Source organism: Tyto alba, unplaced genomic scaffold (genome assembly GCF_018691265.1).
Source record: "Tyto alba isolate M040663 unplaced genomic scaffold, T.alba_DEE_v4.0 Super-Scaffold_2, whole genome shotgun sequence".
Taxonomy (NCBI): domain Eukaryota; kingdom Metazoa; phylum Chordata; class Aves; order Strigiformes; family Tytonidae; genus Tyto; species Tyto alba.
The window spans coordinates 73,103,945-73,120,277 of record NW_024881282.1 but is presented as its reverse complement, the minus strand read 5'-3'; the positions used below and the strand labels follow the sequence as shown (position 1 = coordinate 73,120,277).

Below are 16,333 nucleotides of genomic sequence, written 5' to 3'. Positions count from 1 at the left end.
TCTCAGTCTTCTTAAAGTCCAGAAAATAATTTTGATGAATCATTTTAAATGGAATTTTTGAGTTTGTTAATAGAACGTTGTTATAGAGAAGATGGAATTTGAAGATAAAACATCATTCAATCTCATTTATCTCCTTATCATCATTCAGTTTATTCTAGGAATTACACAAAAATATCGAGAGGGAGGATCAATAGATAGCTCAGTAACAAAAGGACTCTGCTATAACTAATTATCTTTTCTGTTTCCTGGCATGTCAGTAGAGCTTTTCTGCTCCGATTCATGAGCCATCTCTCATGGTTTGTAAAAGGTCACACTCATGTGGCATGCTGTTTTTCACTTTTGCTTCATTTAGGCTTGAAAATAAAGATGTGGTGTAGGAATGCCAAAATTAATTCAGGATTTATATTTCCAGAATTTAGAGGTAGCACTTGGCTGGTTTCATGCTTGGGAAAGTCTCAGCTGCTTCAGTTTTCTGTGCGACATCTGGTAATTATGTTAGAGTTTGAGGCAGCCATTTGGAAAAGGCTGAACAGTTGTAGTTAAAAGTAGTCTTGGGTTTCCATAAACATTGATAAAAGATGTTAAAGTTGCATGCCATTCTTTGTAAATTAGCAAGAAGACAGTTTTAGAAAAAAAAAAAGCCTATTATAATGTTACATTTATTATTTATGTGAGCTTCTTATTAGCATTAGAATAAATTATAAAGGCAGTATTGATGACTCAGCTTAGTACGAATATTCTGCATCTTCTGCGAGGGTAACTTTGGGAAGATTTTCTCCTACATGTTTTATAGAGCAACTGGGGTTTGCATCTGTGTTCTGCACAGACTGATCTGCGCCTATGTTTCTTGTTAAATAAATTCTGTGTTATTAGTGTTCCAGATTCTGTCACCACTAATCACCAATCTTATTGTAGAATTGGCCCTTGAATCTCAGTAAAAGGAAATAGAAAAATAAAAATGCAGAAAATTGTTAAAAGAAAAAGGAAAAAATCTCTTACTGTTGCTGTATATATTTTTTCTCTTTCTTTTGAAAATGGAAGTAATGGAAAAATAGTTAAGAACATAAAAAGGATGCTGCATTTTGACTTTCCCATAAGAAGGTGCATTTAGAATTCAGCTAAATTTTTCAAAGGTTCAGTAATATTTCCATATTTCTGCTGTGTCCGCTGTGAAACATCTTCTGCCCATCTGTTTTGGAGAGCTACCACAGGTATTCTTACATATGATATTTTAATTGGGATAATTTGTGATTTATTTCCATTTTAATATTGTAAAAAAGCCCCACAAATATTTAAAGAGAAAGGAAGGTATTTTTAGTCCAAAATTAAAGTTATTATATTCAAATTGGTTTAAAGAATGACTTTTAATAAATGCTACATAGTATTATTTGGGAAAATGCTTTTACTTATGCCTAGGTGTAATTAAAATGTTCTTTCTTGTTTTAAAACCATGTTATATTAACAATTTGACAAGTCCTATTTTTTTTTTTTTTTTACTGATGCCATATTGTAAATATGTTTGTTTCATTCAATTCAAACGAAATACAAATGAGGTAGTGCATTTTGTTTTAATGTTCTGAACAAATTAATCTTGGCTTTACTAATCATACTTTATTTATTTATTTCTGTCTTGGGTTACAAATGTCTTGGTCAGTTGTCTGCAGTTCTGTAGATAATGCCACGAGTGCGGACTTGTAGTAAAGTACATTCATGTCAGGGTCTGAAATTTACACTTTACATATATTTTTGCTATCTATGCATGTGGAAATTTAGAAGAGGAATCTCTTGTATATATTTATATATGTTGTGTGTATACATATGAAGGTCAGGCTCTTCATGAAAGCTAGTCAATTAAAAATTTTTCATTTTTATATATATTTTTGTTTATTCACAGTGAAAGAGCTTATTTAGTTGCACCATTCTGTGTACTTCTTATGCTTTGAAATATTTGCTATAAATATGTCTGAAAGGTTGGTTGATATAATTCTTAATATTTATGTATAATAGTGCAGTTTCTTACTTAATTGGAGATATTTATAAAATATCCTTTGTTAGAATATGATTAGTACTTGTGGAATTACCCTTTCTAATGTCTGGGTTGATTTAAGAACTGTGTGTTCTTTCTGTGCTGCTCAAGTTTTAAATGTCCAAACTTCACTTGGGATTCCTACAGCGACTCCCCTGAAAGTTGTGTTGGTGTTTGACATTCAGCAGGTTCTCGTCCCAAGAGATAAAGGTGCTTGTTCCCATAGAACTCCCCAGTGCTTCAGACACAAACGTTTCACAGTTCTGCTGAGAACTTAATTTCATATGATGTGTTAAGCCCAACAAATACTTAGAGATACCTACTGAGTAGTTTTGGTGCTTCCATAGTTTATAAAGGACATTCAGTTTCTGTGCTCGTTGAACTTCTTAAACTGCAGAGAAAAATTGTTTTGCCTTTTTGTTTAGGAAAATCTGAATCTCAAAAAGGCAAAATAGCAACCAAGACTAATATGTTTTCTTATTAAACAACTTGCTGTTTTTTAATAAGAACTCATTGAACAAGTGATCTGTTCAATATACTGTGATAAATATAGATTCGCTAATTTCTTTGGTTTTTAATTTGAATCTTGGGTGCTTATACAATGAACTGATGATGAAACTGTGGTAATAGGTGACATTTGATCAATCTTCGTTAGATATTTAATCATGCTAATGATTTTTTTAAAGTGTGGTTAAGGAATGCTTAATAGTATGTGCAAAATTATGTTCATGTTTAATTATATTGTAAAACATTTTACTGACACCTGTAATTTTGAACTAGGATTGTGTTGAAGGATCTGTAAAAAAGAGCTCTAATTATAATAGTTGAAAAGACTGGTATTCTTTAACCATGCAGAAGCATTTTGAATTGGAAGTGGACATAGAATTTATTTAGACTTTACTGCTGCTGTTGAAAATTAGTGATTAATAAAGACCTTCTCTGTCAGTCCATCTTTATGTGTCAGCTTGGTGCTGAAGTGATTAAAAATCCTGTAAGCATTTCTTAATTGTTTAATTAATTTGTGCCATAGAACTCTTTTTCATTTTAATAAACCCATCTTATTTAGCTCACGACTAGTTATTTTTTATCTGATTTTATGGTTGAAATTACTGTATTATACTTTAATCCACTCTTAAGTGCGGCTCACTGGGCATTATAATTATTTAATATAACTTCTAAATCATATTTTTATGTTTTACCATGGATATTATATTTGTATGCTATTACAGAGTTCAGAGATCTTAGGAAGAGTTGGGACTGCCAGTAAAATCATGTGTAAATTCCTGACCTCTGTAAGCACTTTAACTTCTAAATAGCAAAAACTTACTATTTTCATTGCATATTTAAAAAAAAAAAAAAAAAAAAAAAAAAAAGGAGAAAGAAGTTTAACATGACTGGGAATTTAAAAAGTCATAAGCATAAACCCTGTTATGAATGCACAGTTATGATTTAGAAGAACAAGCTAAGAAGTCCAGTGAATACTACCTGGAAGTAGAAATGTCTCATCAAACGTATTTCTTACTGTTGTTTGTTACCTTTTGAATATTAAGGTCGATTTCCACCTGGAAAAATGGGATGTTGTTAACTTCCAGCTAGAATGGTAGATCTTCCTTGATCGCTACTAACTTTTTCCTAATAGTTTCCTTCATTTTGCATTGGATACCACAGAATTATTGCTTGCATTAGACTTCCTGAAGCAACTGGGTCTTCCCTCCTTCCCTCCTCAATCTTTTCTTTTTTTGCTTTGGGATCTGCTTCTTGGGCTTTTAGTACTGGAGTATTGGCCATATCTTTTGTGTATGAAGAAGATATTTCTCAGTCATAGCTACTAGCTGTACATTTAGTGAGCTAAATTCAAATACACCAATATCTTTAAATTGGAGGCCATGAGGAAAATATAATTTGGGAATATTTCTGCTTTTCTGCCAGTCGTTTTTTCATTTTGTACAGGAATTTTCAATTTTCATTTTTTTTTTTAATTGCTTTTATTGTAATTCTTACAGTGGATGATTTTAGCCAGTTATAAAAAGCAATCTAATTCTGGAACAAGATATAATCAGCATGCAAATCTTTTACTTGGACCCTCCTATTACTTGAAGCAGAATTGTGTATCATAATGAGATCTTCTCTTCAAGTTCACATTTATGATCTTTTGAATGTCTTTTTCAGTCATCAGGAAATTCTTTTGTTATTAATGTATATTAATAAAAATGAATATACTATTAATAAATCATTGCTAAGGTGTAGTCTTGACATAATTAATTTTGTTCAGACTTTCATTAATTCATGTCAAGGGGTTGTAAACCTTAATCTGCATCTGGCAACATCAGGTGTTGAGATTTTACTCCAAACACTTACCTTTGTCTCCCATAAACATACTGATTTTGAATAATGTAGAAATTATTCCAGAAGACAGGCAATGAAAATACAGAATTTGCTTTTGATAGGTAGAGTACACAAAAAGAAAGCAGTTATTTACTGATGACATAGTTTCTTCTTTTGGACAGCAAGGTTCATTATGTGGAAGCTATAATTTTAAGCAAATGGTGATGTTTGAGGAATCTAGTGGTAGTAGAAAAGATTTCAACATTTTGTTACTATATTGACTGAATGAATAGTACACGCAAGCTGGTGGTGGATATGTTTGCAGGGAGTGCCTAACTGAATGAATGAAGTTGAGTGACCTGCTCCATGTTAGTCAACTGTGTATGAGTCTGGACTGGAGCAAAATGTGCTGCAAAATGATGGAAGACAAGTGTGGCTGACCATATCCATATGGGAGCTGATGCAATCAAAGGGGTGCTTGTTCCCTAAGGACATCTAGAAACTTGCAGGCAATACTTACGAAAACAAGTTTTATCAGATGTTTGTGGTAACTTGGAGGTGTATCTTAAGCAGTCACTGGTTTTCAGAAGTTTCTGGACTCATGAGTTCAAGCTTGCATGGGCGACCCTTGTGGGTAACACCATTTATAGTAAGCAGTGTTCCTCTAGATTATGTAGTTTATTTGTGTTACAATACTGTCTTTTGTAACAGCTACCCACACTTATAGAAAGTTCAGATAAGTAGAAATAAATGCCTACTATAATACTGCATTAAGTAGAATAAAATCTAGCTGGTTGATTTCATTGCACAGTTAAAAAACCAGTACTGAAGTTCTGTAGATGGAAAATAATACTGGGAAGCTGTCAGTCAAGTATCAAGTCACAGCGCAATGAAGAAGCTGGAAAAGAAATGTCAGTTTACACTATTTACTTAGATTGTACGTAATGCCTCATACTTGTAATGGACTTTGCCATGAAAACTTTGCTGTGGTGTAGAAGTTTCAGTACTACACAAGGAGCGAAACATCATTGTTGCCTACTCAATATCACACAAATTGTGACAGTGCAGTTTACGGGTTTTAATCTAATGGTCAGCCAAATTCCAGGCTTGCAAGCACATCCTTTGTGAATGAATTTGAGATTAAACCAGGTGATTTTATTTTTAAAAATTAATTCTTTCAGTAATCAATGGTATAATTTAACTGATAATCTGATATCTCTAGTAAGAGGTAAATATTTGCATGGTAGGATATGGGAGAAATCTGATCAACCATGAGGTAATGAAATGAAAAACGTTAATATTTTGACTGTGCACCACAGGACATTTTAAAAATTTAAATCTGGATTTGCTATAACTTATGTTATGAAGCTTCATTATCACCATTAACTGTCAAATTGAGTAAGTTAAGTCATAAATAATAATTTCTTACTACATTTGACCTAACATGGGATGAAAGGTGGCTGGATTTTAAATTTTGCTCATTCAATTTTTTTCAAAAGTGCTTCTTAAGGAAAAGAACAAATTCTATCAAATTCCTATCAGATTTTGCAGCTGGAAAGTTGCTGGATTTTTGTCTTTATTACCAATGGAGAGAAGACAGGAAGAGACTGGTCTTTTAATCAGTTTTTTAAAAGATGTTTGTAATTACATTGTTGTGTTTAATAACAAAAGTTAACTGAGGAAAAAAAACATTAATAAAATAGTGACTGAAGACCCTGAGTAGCTCTAAAGTAATTCTTAGTTATGAATACTAGTTCTGTCTCTGCTGCATTCCTCCGTATGTTTATTACCTGCCAAAGAAATTATTTCTTCTTGTTTTGAAAAACTTCTTGTCATTGTTAGTTTCCTGTTTTCATACAGAGAATCTTCGGAAAGAGTCATCAGAGACTTAGAAGACAGACAGGCTCCTATGTTAATTCTGAAAGAGACTGTGTATTTCAAAATGAAAGTGTTTTAAGTTTTGGAACAATGATTCTTGTGGGTGTCATGCTTTCGTAGTTAGATGCCTATGTTATTACCTCCAAGTTTATATGATGTATATTTATTTCTTTGCAATGTCAATTGCTTTTAAAAATAACAAGGTGACTAATTGAAAAAAATAGAGAATTAGTGGAAATTCTCTTCTGTAGATGTACAAATTGTTTTCTGAAATGTGTTAGTGCTGCATGCTGTTTGCATGCTTTGGCTTCTCTTCTATTATGTTAGTCTCTGAATGATTAGTCTGTAATGCTTGCCTTTATTGGCATGGCCCAGAAAGAAGAAAATCCTGCTAGAGTACTGCTAGAATGTTGTCTACCTAGACTTTAGTAAGGAATTTAACATGGTTTCCCACAGCAAGTTCCTGGAGAACTGGCTGCTTATAGCTTGGACAGGCATACACTTTACTGGTTTAAAAACTGGCTGGATGGCCGGGCCCACAGAGTTGTGGTGAATGGAGTTAAATCCAGTTGGTGGTTGGTCACAAGTGGTGTTCCCCAGGGCTCAGCACTGGGGCCAGGTCTGTTTAATACCTTTATCAGCGATCTGGACAAGGGGATTGAGTGCACCTTCACTGTTGGCAGATGACACCAAGTTGGGCGGGAGTGTTGATCTGCTTGAGGGTAGGAAGGCTCTGCAGGGGGATCTGGGCAGGCTGGATCGATGGGCCGAGGCCAATTGTATGAGGTTCAACAAGGCTCAGTGCTGGGTCCTGCACTGGGGTCACAACAACCCCCTGCAATGCTACAGGCTTGGGGAAGAGTGGCTGGAAAGCTGTCCAGAGGAAAAGGACCTGGGGATGTTGGTCGACAGCCAGCTGAATAAGAGCCAGCGGTGTGCGTGGGTGGCCAAGAAGGCCACCAGCATCCTGGCTTGTATCAGAAATAGTGTGGCCAGCAGGACTAGGGAAGTGATTGTCCCCCTGTACTTGGCACTGGTGAGGCCACACCTTGAATACTTTGTTCAGTTTTGGGCCCCTCACTGCAAGAAAGGTGCTGGAGAGTGTCCAAAGAAGGGCAACAAAGCTGGTGAAGGGAGGAGAGCACAAGTCTTATGAGGAGTGGCTGAGAGAACTAGGGGTTTTTAACCTGAAGAAAAGGAGGCTGAGGGGAGACCCTGCTGCTCTCCACCACTACCTGAAAGGATGTTGTAGCGAGGTGGGTGTCTGTCGCTTTTCCCAAGTGTCAAGCAATAGGACAAGAGGAAACAGCCTCAAGTTGCACCAGAGGACATGTAGATTGGATATTAGGAAAAATTTCTTCACTGAAAGGGTTGTCAAGCATTGGAACAGACTGCCCAGTGAAGTGGTTGAGTCACCATCCCTGGAGGTATTTAAAGGACATGCGTAGATGTGGCACTGAGGGACATGGTTTAATGGTAGACTTAACAGTGTTAGGTTTATGGTTGGACTTCATGATCTCAGAGGTCTTTTCTAATCTAAGGGATTCTATGATTCTGTGGAAAACAGCAGGGCTAGCATATTTCTATGGCATAATTACATATATTGAGGAGCAGTGCACAAACATCACCCTGTGTGTAAATGGCAGTGCCAATAAGCCTCTGTGGAAAAAATTAGCTCTTTATTTTGCTATTCATTTTTGATTGGTACCAAAGGAGTTACTGTTGTAGCTAGTGAATACTTTTGAAGAACTGTGTGGGTCGTCATGAGTAATACACTTTTCTTCCTTTCATTTAACTAAAAGGCCTATTTAGCAGAGATGCATTGCTTAACTGCATTTCAGATAATTTTTAACAATTATTGGGTTTTATATTTACATTGTAATATGTATAAAGTATTCATAAAATGGAATTGAAAATAGAAGTGCCCAGGGTATGAACTATGAGTGAAAAAATAACTTTAAATAATTTTCAAAAGTGTCAAAATTAGCTCTAAAATAAAACATCAGAAAAGATTGCTAGAGTTGATAGGAATCTTTAAGTAAAGGTCAAAACCAAAAGGCTAATATTATGAAGTTATAAATTATACAGATGGATGCAGTCACGCCGTGCCGTGCCACTGCATTTTGGCAATTCACGCATAATTTTCCTACCACTTTGTGATTCCTCTTTGCTTAAATGTAAAGTTGCCTTGGCACACATTCTGACAGTATCCCCCTGTCAGGACAGTGGTTAAGTCATGCTTTAGTATAGATTTTTTCTGTTCTTACCTGTGCCTTTAGTTTGTGATTCTCTAGTCACATTCCACTTTAATTTTGAAATTAATAAAACATCATAATATGTTGACATTAAACGTTAACAATAAATATTTTATATGTGTAGGTCCTTCTGCCATAAGAAGCATCTATTTAAGGTGACTAAGTGTGGTAATTCGAACTATTATATCCAATAAGTGTGTTTATTAAAATTATAAATAGTTATAAATGCTTTTTCTTTACAAAGTACATATTTTTGGTGGTATGCTACTTTGGAATGCATCTGTGTAATGCATTTTATTCTTTAATCAGAATTAGCTTCACCAAAGCTTTATATATAGATTTACTGAAAATATTGGGAAACATTAAATATCGTTATTCTTTCTTTTGAATTTTTATAAAATAACTATCTTTTTTGTAAACTGTGAAATAATTTTACTATCAGAAACTGCAGTAGAAGTATTTTTTATAAAATAGTTGAAGTCTGAAAGCTGACAGTAATTATATATCTTGCTTGTTCATTGCACACACGTACTTATTTTCGTTGAAACGGAAAATTTAAATTTAGATTATGACTGTCCAAATTACCTTTATCAGCAAAATATCCTCTGCTCATGATTACTTACAAAGTAGGAAGAATTAGCTTTTTTACTCAAAGCACCTTCTATTCCAGTCTTGCATCAATTTTATATAATGCACAGAGTTTAGTACTCTATTTTTCAATTTGTTTAGACTGGAAAGCAACTTTTAAGAAATTCATTATGCCTGTTAACAACTGTAGTTGAAATATCACAACTGGCACAATTTATTGTTCTTCATTACTTACTTTTGATGGCTGCAAGCAACCAAATGAAATTTGTTTGTGCTATGTGAGGAGCAAAAATATTTGTGAATTATTAACTTCAGTTAGAAATAAAACTGACTCTTTTTTTTTGCATCCTGCTTGATGTAGTAGATTATCTAATTATAGTATTCTGCAATATAGGTAACTAAACGTGATATTTAAAAAATAAATTTCACATTATATTTCACTTCGGTATATTTAACTTGCATCTAAATTTGCCTACAGCAAAGTCAAACACATGGTAGTAATTATGTATTTGTCCTTAATGACTGAGCTAATAGTGATGCGCTGGGTGAAGAACTGGCTGAAGGACAGGGCTCAAAGGGTTCCAATGAATGGGGCTGCATCTGGCTGGAGACCAGTCACCAGTATCCTTCAAAGTTCAATTCTAGTGCCGGTTCTGTTCAATATTTTTATCAACAATCTGGATGCAGGAGTTGAATGAACCATTAGCAAGTTTGCTGATGATACCAAACTGAGAGGTGCTGTTGACGCTCTCGAGAAACAAGAGGCCTTCCAGAGGGATCTAGATAGATCAGAGCATTGGGCAGTCATCAGTGATTTATTTAACTTTTGAAAAACATTTGAAAAGTTAACAAGAACAAATGCCAGGTTCTGCACCTGTGATGGAGTAATGCCAGGCATGAGTATAGGCTGGGAGAGGAGTGGCTGGCGAGCAGCCCTGCAGAAGAGTGTCTAGGGGTGCAGGTCAACAGCATAGGAATCAGCCATGTGCCCTGGCAGCCATGAGGGGAAACCCCATCCTGGGGTGCATCAAACAGAGTATACCCAGCTGGTCAAAAGAGATGATTATCCCGCTATATTTAGTGTTGGTGCAGCCTCACCTGGAGTACTGTGTGCAGTTCTGGGCCTCACAATTTAAGAAGGATGTGAAGGTCCTTAAATGCATCCAGAGGAGGACAACAAGAAAGTGCTGTAAGGAATGTCCTGTGAGGAGAGGCTAAGGACTTTGGGCTTGTCTAGTTTGGAGAAAAGGAGGCTGAGGGGCGACCTCATTGCTCTCTACAGCTTCCTGAGGAGGGGACGTGGAGAGGGAGGTGCTGAGTTCTTATCTCAGGATCCAGTGATAGGACATGTGGGAATGGCCCAAAGCTGCACCAGGGGAGGTTTACACTGGACATAAGGAAGCATTTCTTTATCCAGAGGGTGGTCAAACACTGGAACAGAGTTCCTAGAAAGGTGGTCAATGCCCCAAGCCTGTCAGTGTTTAAGAGGCATTTGGACAGTGCCCTTAGCAACATGCTTTAACTTTTGGTCATTTCTGAAGTGGTTGGGCAGTTGGACTAGATGATTGTTGTAGGTCCCTTCCAACTAAAATATTATATTCTCTTCTACTCTATGCTGTTTAGAAGTTAGAGGCATGCAAGGCCTCTGTGTGGAAAATGAAAATACAAAGGCTTCTGGAGTTTATACTGCCTTGTTTCATTTTTAAGCCTATTTCTCTATGGTTGAAGAACATATGTGGTTACCACATCTGTCTTCTCCTTCCAAGATTAGCAGTGCTTCTGAGGAAGGGCTGCAGAATAAGCCCTACAGTTAGCTGTCATGTTTGGAGTGCCAGCTACATACTTGTTGCACTTGCACATGATGCTCACTTTATGCAGAGCTCAGAACTAGACTTGATACTAACTGTTCTCTGTCTCCCAGCTGGGGCAGCTGATGAGTTTTGCAGAATGCCTGGGAAAGAAGGATGTGAAGGTGATGGGAGGATATTAGGTTTGTAGGGGAAGGCATATTAGTCACAGGGTCTAGACACTGGAGGGCTGAGGTTATTATGGGTAGTGGAAAATCCATCAGAAATTTCTCATGTAATTTTAGAAATATCAACAATGTGTAGGCATGATATACAGTGGTAATGCTGTAATACTTTTCCTGTACACGTAACGACAGAGGAGAACGATTATCCAGGACCTGATGAGAGATCAATTAAGAGCACAAGATCATTACCTCTCTGCTCTGATTCTCTACCTTTTCACATCCCATAGTAGCAGTTCAGTCTGCTGTATAGCAGAGGTATCTAATTAGCTGGTTAGTGTTATACATAGAAATCAAATGAATCATTTAAAAATTCACACATCTTTATGTATTTTGTTTAAAAAAAAGTTCCCAGGAGAGGTTACAGGTAGTTTTAAGATGTGCATACAGTTTTATATATTTGTCTATATTACAGAGGATATAACTTTAGGAACATAGGTAATAGATCCGCTGAAGAGTGCTCCAGCCACAGATAGACAGCAACTGAAAAGTGCCATGGAGAAATACCACTGTTTTATACATTTCTATGGGTAGTTGTATTCAGATACCACTAGAGACAGGATGTTGTGATAGGTGGACCTTTGGTGTAATGTGTCGTGACTGGTCTTACTTTTAAAAAAGCTCACTGTTGATTGCTTTTAAAATCTAAAAAAAAATTTCTACTTCTTGCTTCCATATTGAAACAACTGTATCATATTGGCTGACATTCTCATATTGCCACAAAATATATCTTGAGAGAAAAAAATAGTTGAATAATTTCAGTCTATATTATAATTTAGTATAATTTAAGTTCTGCTACTTTAATCTTTAGGTAATGTTTCCAGTAATAGTGCTACCATACTCTTGGGATTATTTTTTTTGTTCATTTAGTATTTTCGTGCCTTTTTAGATCTTTCTGAGAAATGTGAAATTTGTAAGATCAGCATGTACTCATTGTTTTAGCTGATATTACATTATTGTGAATGTGAATGAAGGATGATGTGGGTAGCAAAATCTCCAAAGAGTCTATTTTTGTATTAAAGACAGTAGGAATGTCTTATTTAGGCTTTAACAAAGACTTCTTTTCATCAATTTATCTAAAATAAGACATTAGCATTTCTGCACTATTTGTCATTTACACCATGCCTCCTTTCTGGAGGAAATTATGCTAAATATACAAAAGCCATGTAGTAGATTAGTTCTATTAGCTCTAGCAATAACACATGGAAGTGATCATCACAGCTTTGAAATAGTAAATGTGCTACAGTAAACACTGTGTGTATGAGTACTGTTTTGGAAATCATTGATTTGTACTGGTTTTTATTTGTATTTGTTATATTACAAAATTATTTAAGCTACAATTTACTTAAATTTACTCACTGTATTTCCTACACATTAGTCTCACTTTTTTTATTTTTAACTCAAGTGAATGCAACCTTTATATGTACTTCCTTATATTTCCTTGCCTTGTTAATTTAATGTGTTCTTCTTTTTATTACCATTACTTTATTTTTGTAAGCCATGATGTTATTTGCGAATATAGTTACTTGTAGTCTTGCCCCAAATAATTTGCAGCCTAAGAAATTAGTGAGGATATATGTACCTAATCATTTCCCTTTATAATGTTGTATATTTTATGTGGTATATTGTAAAGCTCTGACCTTCATCTTTTCTTAAGATAGCACAACTGAGGGCATTTGTTTAAGCCATCTAGAGGTAGAAAATTAAATCCACTCTAATGTTTAACTAGTCGTTTCTATTTTGGGGATTTTCATTCAGCAGTAACAGTTTTGATGCACCACCGCATCATATCTGCTTGAGATCAGAGGAGTATTTTGTTTTATTCAGACAGTGCATTTGATACTTAAGGACTTTAGAAAAGTTGCAGTAACATGTCTGTTTATTCTGTTTTCAGAACAAGTTCATAGGCACTTGGATCAGCATGAGGTGAAATACTTGCAATTTGCTTTCCGTTGGATGAATAACTTGCTGATGAGAGAAGTCCCTTTACGGTGTACCATCAGGTTATGGGACACATACCAAGTAAGTACTTTTTTTAAACCTCCATAACTCTGATAATGTGGTTTGGACATGCCAGTGTGTTTGTGTGTGTTTTTTCTTAACCCTTTTGTTTTAATGTTGTCCAATAATTGTTATAATAAGAGAAAAAGCCTTTAGTGATCATTACCACTTAGAAACATTTCTTGCCCTTCAAAACTAAGCACTTGATGTCGTCATAATTTATAGTACTAAAACTAACAGTTAGTCAAAGCATGGGTTAATGTCAATATTCCCTTCTGTCTTTTAAGAGAAGTAAAACATTGAATTGTGCTTAATCAATGCTCTCCATCGATTCTGAGTTCCAGTCTTCTTACTGCCCATCTGCTTAACTACTTTATCCAATACTAGCTCCTAGTCTCCAATTCTCAGCAATCATCCTTGTCATGTCTCCTGTCTTATTGTTTATCCAGAGAAAACTCCTTATGTTACTTACCTCTAGTTGAGGTATTTATTTTTCTTTCCTCACTGTCAAGTGAGGGAATTGATGTCAGAAAAAAACTGTTTACCCATTCTTAGTTCTGTTACTTGACATTCCAATAGCTTCTGGTTGCAATTTTTGGCTATTTAAACAATATATCTTTGTCTGCTATCTCTGTGGTTGAACTTAATGAAAAAAGCAAGGAAGAAAAGTAAAAATATTTTAAATTCCATAAGAATTTTCAACTGAATTAGTTTAGTAAATATGAGAATAATTCATAATTTGTCTCTTAAAGATATGTAACAGCTTTAAATATCAGTGTCTTTACATCTACTCGTTATGTAGTAATGTTTAGTTAATTTCATATACTTTAGTGCCAAGATGTCCACTTAGAGCATCTATCCAGACCTCTAATAGAGGGTTCAGAATCGCTTGCTATTCATTTAATGAGGCCAGTAAGTTGTTTCAATGAGGTGTGTTTTGTAGAATGGTATCTAAGTCTGATAAGAAAATGTTAACAAATGAGGGATCTATCACTTCTACTGTTAATCTGTCCTAAAAGGTGGTATCCTTGCAGATTTTATTTGGTTGTTCATCTTCAACAAGTTTCTGAACTGAATTTGGCTGTTACTTCCACCTTGGGGTCCTTTTACCTGCTTTGTCTCATTATAATATGTTATTAATTTTAATATCTGTTATTACCTGGCATTTTCTTCCAGTGGAAAATATTTATTCTTTGTACGATCTTTCTAATAAACTGAAAGATTGAGGTATTTCAATGTTTCACTGTAGCTAATTTATCTCATTTTGAATATTTTTTTGCTATTGCTGCAACATTTCTAACTCCTAAAAGTTTTTTTACCATGCTAACTGTAGCACTGAATTTGATACTTGATCATTAGTCTCATCAACATGCTAAAACTATGTAAAAGTTCTTCCTTAATCCAGTTGACCACCAATATGTGCCCAAGAAATAGATGGTTTTGCCAGAACCTCGCTTTGGGCTCATGAGCTACGATTCTATGATAACATTGAGAAACTTCTTCTGAAGACCAGGCATGTGGTTACTTTCTCAAACTAACTGTTTTCATGCTGAAAGGAACCCATTCTCATTGCTAGTCCATACACTTCAATGGGATCTTTATCCATAAGTGTTTCTGATTATTTAATGCTGATTTTTAGTAAATTCTGTTATATTGCAGTAGTTCTCTATAGTATTTAAAAGCTGAATACTTATATATTTACATGAGATTAACAAGTGTATCTTTTAAATTAAGGTTTCTTATCCCTAAATACCTAAGTGGGATTCTTATACCTAGAGTGGGATTATTTTTGTAAATTAAACATGCTTAAAGAGTAATTCTGTGTTTTGATTCAGCAGGTGTGGCAGATCTGTACTTTTTTCTAAGTTTCGTTATTTAGCGGACTGTTCTGTGTGCATTTCTTGGTGAACAGTGCATTTAAACCCAGTAAGAATATCTTAATGTAGACAGCCACCTGTATTACCAACCGTTTTTCTGAAACAACCTTGAGCAATTCCACAAGTTGCATATCAGATTTCAATTGTGCTTATACCGAACTTATTATCAACCTATATTATGGATCTTATCAACATGATAATATGGACGCATATTAAATGCAATGAATCTAAAAGAGCCGGTAAAGTTTGTGCAAAGTTTTTGATAAAGTGTTAAGCAATAATACAGATTTTTACACAAATAACTTGTCACTAAGCCATTCCTTTGCATATGATTTCTAATTTAATCATTTACAACTGTATCAGTAGTGCTGCTTTCCAAATGGAAAACACTCTAGAGACAGAATTTGTTCAGTTAGTTTTATCTTCTGATTCATATATTTTTAACTGTAAAGCCTGCTACAGGCCAAAATGTCATTTAGAGATAAATTGGTAAAGAAGCTTTTCAGAGGTTCTAGCTAAGGATGGACCTGTGATGTTGCATTTGAAAGAGAGATGTAAACTTAGGAAAGGCAGAAATATAATAGGGGATCTTATTTTTGAAATAAATTTTGCTTCCTAGATACAGATGGAAAGGCCAATACTACTAATAATTGTGAAGGACCTGAATAGATGCTTAACTGCTTTTCTCACTGTACTCAAAAGCTGATGATGCTGTTATCAGGCTTGCTTTTGCTACCTCCTGTCTCCTAAAGCAGAAAAGTAAGAAAACGTGGGGATTCTCCGTAGATTTCCGCACCTATGTCTTCTGCTATTTTAGTGGCTACTCAGGATGTTCATGTACTGACATTTTCCCCCCTGATATTCTTGAACTATTGTAAACAGAAATACCTTTAATTGCAGTATAAGTTCAGAGACAAGGTGAACTAATCATGTTGCAATGTAATACTAGCCACAGCAGGGACTACAGACATCCCTGCACTGCTGATGCGAGGGCTTTTGCTCAGACTCTACCTGCCGTATGGCTCTCAGGAAGGGATGGGGCACCTCGCAAGGCACAGTTTACAGGCAGCTCTAGTCCCAGTGTGTGGTGTGATTCTGGAACAGCATAGGAACGGTGCCAGAGGAGGGTCAGGATAGGTGGGATGGTCAGACTCCTTCATGTGGAAGGAATGGGAAGACAGGCAGAACTGTCGAATACTTTCATGTCTGCACTGGGGGTACATTCTGGCTCTGCTGTTACATGCAGAAATCCAGGGTGATGGTTGAATGCTTCCCTCCCCTTCTAAGGATTAGAGAACAATGGCCTCTCTTGAAAGAGAGGATTCTGCTGCTGCTGTTTTCACAGAAAAAAAGC

At 35.4% G+C, this 16,333-nt stretch overlaps 1 protein-coding gene across 2 annotated transcripts in view; it reads left to right on the top strand.

The window, feature by feature from the left end:
• TBC1D22A (TBC1 domain family member 22A) overlaps positions 1-16,333 on the top strand; it is a 185,967-nt gene that overhangs the window by 90,562 nt on the left and 79,072 nt on the right. For both annotated transcript variants that reach the window (XM_042792451.1, XM_042792452.1), the window contains exon 11: positions 12,996-13,123. In XM_042792451.1, the coding sequence (XP_042648385.1) occupies positions 12,996-13,123 (128 nt within the window). The remainder of the gene's footprint in view (positions 1-12,995; positions 13,124-16,333) is intronic.